Here is a 14,903-nt window from a genome sequence, read left to right as displayed (position 1 = left end):
ATTTATTTCATTCTGTGTGTAAATGTTATTGAAAAGGCAAGCTTTAATTGTAACCTCTCCAAGCCTTAAAATCCAAACAGGAATTGGAGTAGTTTTGCCCTGCATACTGCAGATCAGAGTGTAAGCAAGGTTAGAATCCAGCCACATCTAAATGCTGGTGATCAAAAATAGAATATAGAGAGAGATCTAGAGGTTTATTATTTTAATTTTTTTTGTAAAGGAGAAGTAAAAGGATCAATGGATGAAAGATGCAACCACAGCTACTGAATATGTATAGCTGAAACATCTTAGGGGTGCCAGGATGACCTGAAGGCAAGCACAAGAAATGGGAGAAAGCATCCCAATCCTAGAGCCCAGAATTTCTGCCTCATGTTGCAGCATTCAGATTGGTTTGCTTTATTTGGGAATACAGGCCTGAATCATTTATTTTGTAGTCCACTAGAGTGAAAAAGGATGGTAGGTTTAAGAAACTCTGCAGTTGAACCTTACTTCATGCCGACATTAGGATTTTGTTTGCCACAGCTCCTGAGAGTAGCAGGCTAATTTAGCTGATGCAGGAGATGCTATGTGGCACCCCCAGAAATGTTTCCTAAGAGAACAGAATGACTGGTGTGTGTGTGTGTCGAGCAGCACTAGTTCCAATCATTTGTCGAATAATGCAGATGCCTCACTCTTCCTAAGAAAAGGGCCAATCTAGTCCAATGAGGGGGACATGGGATGATGCCACTGTTTTGCAGAGTGGGATTGCTGTCCCCAGCAAATAGCCTTTCCACTTCACTGTCTCTTCTCTGGACTAAGACAAAGACATTGAAATGCTCTGTATTTATTATACCTGCAAGGTGTTGTGTTGGAGCATCTTCTACTAGAACTCTGTCATCATGAGACATTCAAAGCATGGGATGCTTGCAGGATTAGAAGTCAAGCACATTGTGGGATGGAGCCGCCCGGATTCACAGTGTTTGGGCAGCATATAAATAAATCCTGTTGTTGTTGTTGTTGTTGTTGTTGTTCCAGTCCATAAAATGTTGGTCTGAAACAAAAATTAATCCAGCTTTCAATGTTTCTATAAATCAAGCTTCTCTTTTGGCACTAAGATTATCTTATTTTTGATTTTTTACAGAGGCAAACGATTGAGCTGATATTTCTCACTCGAGTAGAATATGCGTGGCGTGGGAAATCCCATTCCTACTATGTTTATGGAAATGAACACAAGGTGTATGCAGAGGATTATCCTGCAAAGTGCTGCTGTACTATCATATGATTTACACATTATTCCAAGCACAACGGAGCAAGTGTGGTTGATTATTCTGGATTCTTTCCTGCCTTCCTTTTGTAAACTTTGGCCTGGGAACACATTGGTGGCGAAACGCCGCCCCTCTTTGCTGCGTACCATTGCCGCAGCAAGCAACCAACGTGGCAACAATACACAGGCAGGAAGAAGCTGTCCAGAGCAGTTTCTTCCTTATGACACCCCTTCCTGGCACAGATGTTTGGGCACTCAGATGCCCATACGTCATGGACATCCCCCCCCCCCCCCCCGTGTGGATGGTGCTGCTCAATAATGGCGCCGCCCGCACATACTAGGGCTCAGGAGTGTGCGGTTGCTGCGCTCTCCCAAGCCCTAGTTTTGGCCACATGACGGCACTTCCCGCCTGTCTGTACTGGGCCTTTGTTTCTTTTATTTTTTAAAATTTTATTGAGTTAAAATACACAGTGAATGTACAGAAAACACTTATCTAGCAAATGTAGTAATTGATCAATTTTTTTATATAAGAAGCTTCAGGAATTTTTATTAAAAAGGAAAAAGAAAAAAAGGAAAAGGAAAAAAAGAGGGGGGAAAAACCAAAGCATACAAAACATCCACAAACAATATCTTCTATAAATTCATCTTCTTAATACCATATAGTCAACCTTCTTCAAGCTATATTCTCTTGATTTTCTTCTTCTGTTGCTTAGTCTAAAACCTCTAAGCGAATGGGCTCAAATCATTTTCTCTTACTTTAATATGTATATTTTGTTACTATTTTTATCCTATATTATATATAAAAATATAAGTAGCATTCCATACATTATCTTAAGGGAAAAGATTAGATATCTACTTATCAAAAGCTTATGCCTATTTTATACATTTTAAGCTTAATCATTAATTCCCATATAAACTTTCACTTGTCTCCACTCGTTTTCTACTTTTTCTCTTGATTTTCCATTTATAGAAGCAGTTAACATGTCCATATCCATTATTTCCCTAAATTTTAAAATCCAACCATCAATCAGTGCTATATTACTTTTTTCCCAATTTTTAGCAAAGAGGACTCTTGTAGTTGTTATTAGATAAAGTATAATCTGATTTTGTTTTTTCTCCTTGACATCGTGGATCATATTCAGCAGAAAGAATTGTAGAGTAAAAGGCAAGGTGATTTGGAGTATTTCTGTCATCTTATTGTGAATTTGAGTCCAATATTTCTGTGCTATTTTGCATGTTCACCAAACATGGAAAAGCTCTGCTTGGGGGTCTGTGCATTTCCAACATTTTGTACAGCCAAATTTATATATAGCATTTAGCTTCACAGAGGAGAGATACCAATGATAAAACATCTTTTAAAAAATGTCTTTGTAGTTTTGGCACAACATGAGCTTATTTCATTTTTTCCATGTTTGTTCCTAATGTTCCATCTGTATAGTTTGTCCAATTGCCTGCGACCGTCTTATCATGGTGTGTTTTATGAGATCCTGCTCCATGTTTCTCTCTATTAATATTTTATAATATCTTGCTATGGCCTGTTACAGATTGCCAAAATAAAGCTGCTTCGGGTCTCTTTGGAGGTATGCTGTTTAAATGATGCATGAATCCTAAGAATCTGGAAGCTGCACCAAAGCTGCACTCCAGTGCTTAGGAATGGAGTGTGGCTTTGGTGCGACCTCCGGACTCTTAGGACCCAGGCATCATTTAAATAGCATGCCTCCAAAGAGACCCAAAGCAGCTTTATTTTGGCAGTCTGTAACAGGCCTATAATTATTTTCTCTTCCTCTGAAAATCCCATGTTACCTTCATCACATTTAAATCTTTCTGTTAATTGAAAATACAGAAACCAATTGCTGTTTATATATTTTTTTCCCCAGTTCTTTTCTTTTCATACAATACTTGCTTTCTTTTTCTTTGGTCAAAATACCTCTCTATATCTAACCCAGGGTTCTTTTTCTCTAGATCTACTAAAGAATGCTTCCTGTGTAGGAACCCAGAATGGTAATGCTCTGTAGAGTTTGTTCTTAACTCTAAACCAATTTTTAGTAACACTCTTCTGATTATATCAACATTAGGAGGAGCTTCCTGACAGTAAGGGCTGTTCAACAGTGGAACACACTCCCTCGGAGTGTAGTGGAGTCTCCTTCCTTAGAGTTCTTTAAACAGGCTGGATGGCCATCTGTCGGGGATGCTTTGATTGAGAGTTCCTGCATGGCAGGGGATTGGACTAGATGGCCCTTGTGGTCCTTTCCAACTCTTATTATTATATGATTCTATGATTCTATATATGGTGGTCAAAGTCTTTATTGTCTTTTAACTTGTTGAACCATATGAATGCGTGCCATCCAAATCTAATATCACTTTCTAGATTTAATATCCTTTCATTTTTCAAGTTGATCTAGTCTTCTATCCCTTTCAGACCACAAGCTTAAGGTTAAAAGAAATTAATTGGAATGAATTATAGGAATGATGGGGGAAAAACATTAGGAAAATTTTGAAAGGACATAGACTATGATGCAGCTTGTGAAAAAGACGATGAAACTCCAGAATTACAAAGTGAAAATGTGCTGTGGCATTTTCTGCAGATATCTAGGAAAGGTTTGCTTAGTAAGTTCTTCACCTTTAACATGTCAAGCATCAACTACAGCCTGTATACAGTATTCCACTGAATATTCAACAGGTTAGGGGCCAGAGAACACTGTGAAAAAGTAGAATTCTTTAAAATTCAGAACCCACTGTTGTTGAAGTCATTTCCAACTTTATAGCAATCCCAAGCTGAAGCTATCATGGAGATTTCTGAGGCTGAGAGTGTGTGACTCGCCCAAAATCACCAGTGAATTTCATGGCTGAGCTATGGAAATCAGGCCCAAAATCAGGAATCAAATCCAGGTCTCTAAAATCATAATCCAATGCTCAAACCACTAAGCCATGTGGGCTCTGAATGTGGAGGAACCCATGTATTATATTATACTATATTATAGTTTGAATCTTCCTTAGGTGAAATGCTTGGGAGCAGAAGTGTTTTGGATTTTGAATTTTTAAATGTTTTTTGGAGTACCTGTATTTGCATATACATACATATTAATGTTTCACACACACACACACACACACACCTAGACAGAAAGTAATTTTATACAATATTTTTAATAATGTTATGCATGAAACAAAGTTTGTGTACATTGAACAAACAAAAAGCAAATGTACCATAGTCTCAGCTATCCATTGAAAGAATTTTGGGATTTGGAGTGTTTTGGATTTTTGAATTCTGGATAAGGGATACTCAACCTGTACTGTATAAGCACAAATATATGAATATGGTGCTGTATTATAAGTACACAACACCACCATAAGTGACTTCTACAGTATACAGTACACAAACTGAATGAAACCGGAGACTACAGTCAAGAAATCAGAAGACAACTAGGATTGGGAAGGGCAGCTATGAAAGAACTTGGCAAGGTCCTAAAGTGTAAAGACATAACAGAATACTAAAGTTAGCATTGTCCAAACCATTGTATTCCCCATCACCACATACGGATGTGAGATCTGGATGGTGAAAAGCGCTGATAGAAAGAAAATCAACTCATTTGTGATGTGGTGCTGGAGAAGAGTGCTGAGGACACCGTGGAAGGCCAAAAAGACAAATAAATAGATCCATAAACAGATCAAGCCCAAACTCCGTGGAATCCAGGATGACTAAATTATCATACTTTGTTTTTTTGTGGGTTTTTCGGGCCAAAATTGGCCATTGTAAAACCACTGATCAAAAAGCCCTCCCTTGACCCCCTGATACATAACAATTATCAGCCTGTCTCGCTATTGCCTTTTCTGGGGAAGGTGATCGAGAGGGCAGTTGCAATCCAGCTTCAATCGATCTTGGATGATACTGATTATCTGAACCCATTTCAAACTGGGTTTCGGGCGGGCTATGGAGTTGAGGCTGCCATGGTCGCCTTGGTCGATGATCTTCGTCTGGGCATCGACAGGGGTAGCGTGTCCCTGTTGGTGCTCTTGGACATCTCAGCGGCTTTTGATACCATTGAGCATGGTATCCTTCTGGAACGCCTGAGGGAGTTGGGAATCGGGGGCACTGCACTCCAGTGGTTCCGTTCCTACCTCTCGGGTAGATTCCAGATGGTGCAGCTGGGAGACGTGTGCTCTGATAAGAGGGCCCTGATATCTGGTGTCCCTCAAGGAGCCATTCTGTCTCCCATGCTATTTAACATTTACATGAAACCGCTGGGAGAGATCATCCGGAGACACGGGGCGCAGTGTTATCAGTACGCTGATGACACTCAAATATGTTTCTCTGTGTCTCCGACTGATGCAGTGACCAGGGATAGCCTCTCTCCTCTAGATGCCTGTCTGGACTCGGTAATGGGCTGGATGAGGGAAAACAGACTCAGTTTGAATCCAGAGAAAACGGAAGTACTTGTGATAGGCTCCCCCAGCCCGGGACTGGATGTTTGTCCACCTGTCCTGAACGGGGTCACGCTCCCCTTGAAGGACACTGTTCGCACTTTGGGGGTGCTTCTGGACTCGTCGCTCCACCTTACATCTCAGGTGGATGCGACGGTCAGGAGCACCTGTTATCAACTTCGGTTGATACGCCAGCTGCAACCCTTCCTGGGCAGGGGGGACCTTGAAACAGTGGTACATGCTCTGATAACCTCTCGTTTGGATTTCTGTAATGCACTCTACATGGGGCAATCCTTGTACCAAACTCGGAAGCTGCAATTGGTCCAGAATATGGCAGCTAGACTGGTCACTGGAGCTTCCAGGGCCAGCCATATAACACCAGTACTTAAAGATCTTCATTGGCTGCCTATCCGCTTCCGGGCCCAATACAAGGTGTTGGTTATTACCTATAAAGCCCTAAATGGCTTGGGCCCAGCGTACTTGGAGGACCGTCTCTCTCCATATAATCCATCCTGCGCTCTCAGATCGGCCGGGAAGCAACTCTTGAGAGTTCCAGACTCAAAATATGCCATAACAATGCAGAGGGCCTTCTCTATCTCGGCCCCAAAGCTCTGGAACTCGCTTCCCGGTGAGCTCTGCTCGTCCACCTCTCTTGACCAGTTCAAGAAGGAGTTAAAAACTTACCTGTTTCAACAGGCTTTTCCCCAGCCTTCCCTGATGTAGCCTCCCCTCTCTTACTGTATGTGTTGAAGTATCTCGAGCTAGCTAGATTTTGTAATTTGTAATTGCTATTGCAATTTTTAATGTAATGTATTTGTTGTTTTTATTGTGTTTTATATTGTATTGCTATGCTGTATTGGCACGTGTATGTAACCTGCCTTGATCACAGGAAAGGCGGGCTAGAAATAAATAAATAAATATATTATTATTATTATTATTATTATTATGTTCTAGAAGATTTTCTTCCTGATGTTTCGCCAGCATCTGTGGCTGGCATCTTCAGAGAATGCTTGCCTGAAAAAAGTGGGTATATACAGTGTGAGCCTGGGAATGCAGGACTGATTTGCATGTGTATTGTTCTGTGCTGATGGCAGGCCTCAGGCTGGGAGGCTAATGCAAAAGAGGATTAGTGTCTGCTAATTGGTGATCATTAGCTGCTGGGAAAGCCCCTGACTCTGAATGAAGAGCCCGGTCCAGGTCCTTCAGTTCATCTGCCAAGATACGGGGTTCACAGATGCATTTTGCCCGGTCTACCAGTGTTTTGATTGTGCTTTTTTTTTTTTTTTCCCTGGGTGATAGTTGGAGTTCTTGTGCAGTATCGGTCTGTATGTTTGGGTTTTCAGTATACGTTGGTTTGGTTTGCAGATGACTAGGACATCAAAAAATGGCAGTGTTCCTTCCTTTTTTCCATAGTGAATTGGGTGTTGTGGTGAATGTTGTTCAGATGGTTCAGGAATACAGCCAGGCCTCCTTCTCCATGGCTCCAGATGGTGAAAGTGTCATCCACATATCAGAACCAAGTTGTGGGCTTTTTCAGTGCTGTTTCCAGGGCATGCTTTTGCTAAATTTGCTTCATCTCACCAAGAAAAGGTAAAATGGTATAAGTGCATAGCATAAAACTATGGGGCTGAACAGACCACCTCTAAGGGGTGGCCTGCAGCCACTCTTTTCAGCACCGAATTGGGGCCATGACAACTACATGCTGCGGCCCTGATCTGGCCTTTCCGTGGTGCAAAAAGGAGTGGCACAGCTTTTTGGCATTCCTTTGGCGCTGCATCATGATACCACCTGCCATGTGGTGGGGAGTGTGGTGTTATGCCAGCATGGGGGTGGAATTGGGGCGTGCGTCAGGTCAGCCACGCCCCCTCTCCACCCCAATGCTGGTCTTTAGAGCTGTTCTGTCAAAACTATGTTCTCTCCACAGAAACATAGGAAAGGTCATGCTGGCTCTGACCAAAAGTCATTCTAGTCCAGCACTGTTATCACAGTGACCAGCTAGTTGCCCATATTAAGCCATACACAGGACATGAGTTCAACCACACTCTTTTCCCATGCTCTCCAATAAATAATAATAATAATAATAATAATAATAATAATAATAAATTTTTTATTTATATACCACTGTTCCTGTGCAGATCACAGCGGTTCCCAACATGAAAAGATATAACAAAAACAGTTAAACAATAACAGTTAAACAATAATAATAATATATCCCCGGCAATGTGCAAACCAACCACCCATCCCATACATCATCTAAAACCAGTTATCTTACAAAACAATTAAAAACATTAAAAACCATAACAAATAGCTGGACTGAACAGTATGCATCATCAAGGGGAGATAAAGATAACATTAATGCTCATGGGGAAAAGCCTGGCGGAATAGGAAGGTCTTCTAATTCCTCTTGAATACATCTAGGGAGGTGACAGCGCGGAGCTCATCGGGCAAGGAGTTCCAAAGCTGAGGGGCTGAGATGGAAAATGCCTTCCGAGATGAAGTGTATCTTGCTTTAGGAACTCTTAGCAAATGTTTTCTGCCCGATCTGAGAGTGTGGGGCGGACTATATGGGGAGAGGCGGTCCTCCAAGTACCCTGGGCCCAAGCCATTTAGGGCTTGGTATATTGATATACAGAGGCATATTTCCTCCATACTGGAGAGAATATATGTTGATCTTGATTAGGAGGGACTGATAGCCATCCATCTTCTTTTAAAGCAATCCAAGTTGTCTCTTGTAGAAGCAAATTCTATAGTTTAAACAAGAACGGTGTGAAGAATTACTTCCTTCCAGGTGTAGTGCATGTCCAGTAGTAGTTAATCTTCAAGAAAAAACCTTTGAAATCTGTCCGATTCCAAAGACTATGTAGAATAATTTGTCATAGCTCTAAATCCAGTAAAGACTGCTCATTCCTGTCCTTCAAATCCAATGACAATGGCACAGAGGACAAGTGTTGACTTGCCTATCTGTTACCTAGCTCTTACAAATCAGACTTCAGTACAAAGTTCTCAGTGTAGTAAAATCCTTCTAGATGTGTGCATTTTCAAAGATCACAAAGTTCAGGCCCCAGCGTAGAAAGAGAAAATCCTGTGCAACAGGAAAGTGTTTTTATCAACATGAGCAGTTGCCATAAACCTAGCATTGCAACATGCACTAATAGGGACAGAAATTCTGTCCCACACTGACAACTACACAATATAATGCAGAATCTATAATGAAAAGTTAATGAAAAAATTAACCAGTTGAAGTTAAAAGGGTAACTGTTGCTTTCCCTTTTACATATAACTGGACAGAATTAAGTTATGTAGTTTACGCTACTCTAGAAAATCTGTTTTACTACTCTGTGGGGTGGGGGGGGGGCATTCCATATTGTCTTACATGGTCTTATAACATTAAGTTTTAAAATTAATTCAGAAACATTCAACTGTTAGAGACTGGAAAATTAATATACTAACACAGATGATGGGATTTGTTTAATTTGAGGAGTTATTGTTCATCAGATTGTTGACTGAACATCAGTGTTGGGCCAGATCATGGGATTTACAGACAATAGCATGAAGGTGGTCTGATTTTTGTTACCAGTGCCTTCAAAGAGTCTCTTTCATCCTTTTAAAGTTGTCTTCCAGCCCACTTTACTCATAATTCACATATACACTTCTGGCTAAAGGATGAAGTATAAATGCTCTAATTTGTTGTATTGCATTTCTTCTAGTGTCTACCAGAGGTAGCTTATAGTATAAATTAAAAGAGAGTGCAGCTAAAATCAATCACAATGTAATTTTTAAAAAAAATAATACTACCAAAATCATCTCTGTGGATGAGACATCTACAAGACTCCCTATCTACTAGTTTTGTCAGGGTCCTGCAGGCTTAAGCCTGTGACTTAAAGAAATAGACAAGCACCTTGATTGAGTCTATCCATCTGGCATGTGGCCTTCCTCTTTCCTCTGCCTTCCCCTTTTCCTAGCATCATTGCTTTCTCACGTTGAAGTCAAAATATGATAGCCAAAGCTGCGGACAAGACTAGATAGGGACCACCAAACGCAGCGTGCAAACAAGAATCAAGGAACACGAGAGGCACTGCAGTCTGGGCCAGCCAGAAAAATCAGCAGTAGCAGAACATGCCACAAACCATCCTGGGCATAAAATACTGTTTGAAAAAACTGAAATTCTGCACCATGCCAGTCACTACCATGTCAGGATGCACAGGGAAGCCATTGAAATCCTCAAACATCTGGATAATTTCAACCGGAAAGAAGAAACCCTTAACGTGAACAAAATTTGGCTACCAGTCCTGAGCAAAATAAGGACTCAGCAAATGCAAATGGGAAACCATTCAGAGTCAGAGGCTTTCCCAGCAGATAATGATCACCAGTTAGCAGACATTAATCCTCTTTTGCATTAGCCTCCCAGCCTGAGGCCAGCCATCAACACAGAACAACACACATGCAAATCACTCCTGCATTCCCAGGTTCACACAGTATATATACACCCAATTTTTCCAGGCAAGCATTCTCTGAAGATGCCAGCCACAGTTGCTGATGAAACGTCAGAAAGAAACTCTGCTTGAACATGGCCACATAGCCTGAAAAACCCACAAAAAAACTATTAGCTTCTGTCATTCATTACTGTTGATTACATTTAAATCTAATTTGGGAACATATAAACATCTATGTGGGATATTATGTCATGACAAAGAAATAATAAAGAATGCTACTTATTCCATAGTTCTGTACATTTATCTTCTGTGAGAAGCAACAAAATAAGATACTCCTCAAAAGAGACTTAAAAAGCCACACATTTTATCAGATAATAGTATTTCTTTAAAATGTGACAAATCCCATAATGCTTGAATAACATTCTTCAAGGACAGTGGAGTACTTCCATTAAAGTCTGATTATCAAAGCAAAATCTCATAAACCTCTGCAATCTTTGCTTCCTTTGGTTTGAAGCTGATGCTAAGTGTGTACTGGGATGCATTTCTCCTAGTTTCTTCTTCATAATTGTTAACTGGAGTCGTCATACATTAATGAATAATATGTAAAAAGAGCGGTTTGGACTTGAGAGAATTATTATAGATCTTGATGTGGATTTTACCCTAGTGATAAAGACATGATATGGGACAGTTCAAAGTTTATTTTGGGTGTAGAGCATAGAATTCTGCATTGAGTTTAGCAGCATGCTGTGTTTCAAACTTTCATGTAACCAAGGAAGTACACTTGGAATGAGTAACAAACTTCAGCATTATCTGCTTTGTCAATATTGTTGCAAAGGTCAATACTAAATATGGTTATAAAACCATGTGTGTTTATTATGGAGCCTTAGAAAAGCTATTTTTTGGACCACAGTTCCCAGAATCCTTAAGCCAGCATGGCCACGTGGTACACTAGTTGATGGTACTCTGGAAGCTGTAGTCCAAAAACAACTTAAAGCTCTGGTTTATTATGTTGGGTGTGCCTGATCAGTTGGCTGAAGTTGCACAAATTACTGAACTCTCTTGATTCCAAATCACAGAGCTGGGAAATGAATTTCAGAAAGGAATGAGAGTAGTGTTGGCAAGCTATTTCAAGTGGATTTTTCAAACAGTCATGATGGAATGGAGTTAAGCAATCTGGTAACTTTCTGCTTGTATTGACATTGTTTTCTTTCTCACTGGAAATACAATAAGATTTTCTGTGGTGCTACATGAAGGGAGAAGGTAACAGCACACAACTGCTGTTAGGTTGTATGCCAGATTTGCAGCACATATATGGGTCTTTGATATCCTATGTCTTTCTTGGATTTGTGCTGTGGCTGCAGCACATCGCACCCATACCAAGATGCTTTAGCATATTTCTTTTCATCTCCAAAATTGTTGAGGAGGAGTCGTGGAAGTGCTGAGTCCTACCAAGACAAAAAGTTTATTTCGGTTTTAGAAGCAAACAGAACAACATAAGCTGGTGAGCCTGTTCCAATGTCTTTGTGAGAACATATAAAACTATGTTTTACTAAAAAGAAAATCAGACCTCCAGGCTTTAAGATTGATGGACAACTGAAATTTTCATTTATGTATGTCTGCTGTTCACTTCTGCACCTGCTGTGTATATCTGTCTCTCTCTTTCTGTTTCTCTTACCAGAATACCACCTCTCCTGAATTAATGAACTTTCATCAGACACCTGCTCAAGGGACATTTGGTATGCAAATAGATTCATAATTGGCAATGATTACCCCATCATTTTATCCCTAAGATTGTAAATGAGAAAGCTGCTTTATACACGGTAGGTGTACTCAGAGAAGTTTACCATAGCTGCATCCGTTTATACAGCTTGAAGTTTATTATGTTAATTATGCATATTTACTCAAAAGTAAATCCTACTGTGATTACTGTGGTTTATTCCTCATAGAATGGAAGGTTTACATCTAAGGGGTTTTGTGGCTGTTTAAATATCAAGCAGCTTTACTAATGAGAAACAATTTGTTTTGGTACTTAATACTTGGGAATTAATTCACTACTATTTTCACATAACTGCCCTATGAGAGTGAATTAATTCACAGAAACCCAGCACAGCTTGCAGCTTACATAAAAACCACAAATGTAAAATTACAAATAATAGCTAAAATAGCTAAAACTATCTAGGGCCTAAATACTCTAAAGGCACCAGATCTTGTCTGATTTTGGAAGCTCAGCAGGGTCAGGATTTTGGAAGCTAAGCAGAGTTAGTACTTGGATGGGAGACCAACAACAAATACCAGGTGCTGTAGGCAATATTTCAGAGGAAGGAACTGGCAAAACTGTAGGGCCACTGTAGGTCTACAGGTGACTCAAAGGCACATACACACACGCTTGCACTGTTCCCCCCTCCCCCAGCGTGGTATGGTTGAGTATGGTGTGGTTGAGCATTGGACTATGCTCTGGAGACCAGGGTTTGAATTCCTGCTCAGCCATGGAAACACATTGGGTGACTTTTAGGCAAACCACACTCTCTCAGCCTCAGAGGAAGGCAATGGGAAACTGCTTTGGAACAACTCTTGTGAAGAAAACCCAGTATGGGTTTGCCTTAGAATCACCACAAATCAGAAATGACTTGAAGGCACACAACAACAAAACAATAAATTACAATAAAATACAATAAAATTCCTTATACAAACAAGCAGCACAAAACAAAACAAAAAATACCCACAGAACAAAAAACTAGATATATGGCATGGTACAGACCGCCATAAAGCGGTGTACTTGTACCGATACTAGGGTTAGGGAGCACGCACTAACCACACACTCTTTATCCCTAAGTATGTGTGGATGGCGCTGTTATGTGGTGCCATCCACATGGGGCACGTGACCATGACATCATGCACATGCTGCATCCAAACAACGGTGTGTGTGTGTGACATCTCCGCGCTGCCCCAGGCCGCTTAAGGGGGCCTGGCTGCGGCGAGGGAAGGAGCTCCAAAACTGAGCTCCTTTTTGCCATGCGCATCGTTCCTGCAGCAATCAAACGGCCGTGGGAACATTGCCAAGGAGAATGAGGCTGGGCTGCCCCTTTCTCCCATGGCTGTGGCTCCTGGGGTATCTGGGGGCATGCAGCCCCAAGGACACCCCTTTTCTGGACCACAGAGAAGCGGCATTTTGCCGCTTCTCTGTGACCCAGAAAAACTCTGGATTGGGGTTGCAGGTGAGGCTGCTCTGGCCCCAATCCAGCAAAAAAAGGGACGGGTCCAGGATGCCCCTTTGGGGCAGTCTGTACTGCACCTATATAACCCTTTATATATCTAGTTTAATTGTTGTAAGCCACTTTGATTGTTTTAACAAAATGTGGGATATAAATAAAAGTTTTATTTTATTATTATTTTATTTAGTTCCATTTGTAAAGAAAGAAGAAACAGCCACAGGAGACTTATAAGAGTCTCATATCTAATGCATTTATAAGTTCTCTATTGAAATAAAATACAGAGATTTCCATTGTTTGATGAGATTTCCTTGTGAAACAATTGGCACATAAAATATTAAATATACAAATGTAGAATTATACCATTTTCTGAAACCAACATGGTCTTCCTTTTTGTCAATAGCATGCACATGGATAGGCTAGACTGAAGGTGGCAGGGTTCTGGACCACCAGCAGCCAGGGCTTCCAGAAGCCATCTGCCTAACCCCTGGTCCCTGTCATGGCAGGAGGAAGAGGAGAAAACAAGGAATAAGGAAGCAGCATGAAAGAGAAGGACTGCACAACTGCTGCCTTCCCCTCTGTCTCCTCCATCCATGGCAGAGATGCTGCGACATGTGTATGTCTGTGCATGTGCAAATGCATGCATATACGCACAAACATATGTTCAAGGAGTGGGGCCTACCAGAGGTGGCTGTAATGGCAGCTTTTTTAAAATAAGAAGCAGCAGCAGTGATAGCACATGGAGGAACAGGTGGAGGTGGAGGTTTCATTTTTCCCTTGGGTTATGAGCTCCTAAGGTCTGTTGGTCATCAACAGCAGGAGGCCAGTCTACATCTGGGGTGCTTTCATAATATTGTATTATAGTGCTATGATTCCACTATAATTGTCATGACAGCATCCAAAGGAATCCTGGAATTAGAATTCTAGAGAAGAGTGCTAGACATTTCAGCCAGTGATTTTCTCTAGTCCCTCAGTTAAAGACAAGATGCTGCATTGCATAAGAGGGTGTAAAGATGGAATCATACTGCTATACTTTTGTACTGTAAAGGGGTCCCTGGTTTCCCTTTGTTGCATATGATTGGATGAATATGAATCTACATTGGATTTAATGCACAACTACATTGGGTGCATAAAATGATTGTCCCTGTTAGATAGTGAAATAAATCAAATTCTTGGCTTCCAATTTATATCATTTAGATTCTAAAGAGAATTATTCCTATGTAGGTTTTGATGCTCCATATCATTTATATGATGCCTAAGTTACAACATTATTTATTTAATAATCTCTTATGTCATAGGTGTCATCGCTCCTAAGGACATGGCTGAAATCTTAGACCCTTCTCATCCATCAGTATATGAAGTAGACTATGTTGCTGGCTATGAAGGCATAACGTTTCTAGATGTAGGCAAGTAGTATAGTATACAAGAGATTCATCTGATGGATTGGACTTCATTCATAAAATCTTATGCCATAGTAAAACAAGATCCTTAGAAGTGTTAGGAAGACAACTTGCTCTCTCGATCCCTGTCCCTCGTGGCTAGCGGCTCAGGGAGGAGCGGTTGTAACAGCCATGTTACACCGAATAATTAATACATCAC

General features: G+C 40.8%; 1 protein-coding gene across 3 annotated transcripts in view; it reads left to right on the top strand.

Annotated features, from left to right (window-relative positions):
• Positions 1-2,942: 2,942 nt before the first annotated feature.
• LOC149321363 (protein SSUH2 homolog) overlaps positions 2,943-14,903 on the top strand; it is a 39,717-nt gene continuing 27,756 nt past the window's right edge. For 2 of the 3 annotated variants that reach the window (XM_089520300.1, XM_089520290.1), the window contains exons 1-3: positions 2,943-3,244; positions 11,774-11,831; positions 14,603-14,710. In XM_089520300.1, coding sequence (XP_089376426.1) covers positions 3,242-3,244; positions 11,774-11,831; positions 14,603-14,710 — 169 coding nt within the window. In that variant the 5' untranslated portion in view covers positions 2,943-3,241. Of the gene's footprint in view, positions 3,245-11,773; positions 11,916-14,602; positions 14,711-14,903 lie in introns of all 3 variants that reach the window. The other variant, XM_089520311.1, reaches the window with a different exon arrangement.

The sequence above is a fragment of the Sceloporus occidentalis genome, unplaced genomic scaffold, assembly GCF_023333645.1.
Source record: "Sceloporus occidentalis isolate IW3139 unplaced genomic scaffold, rSceOcc1.0.p SCAF_1, whole genome shotgun sequence".
Lineage (NCBI taxonomy): Eukaryota > Metazoa > Chordata > Lepidosauria > Squamata > Phrynosomatidae > Sceloporus > Sceloporus occidentalis.
Note: the sequence above shows the minus strand (reverse complement) of the source record. Positions and strands in the feature narration are given on the sequence as shown.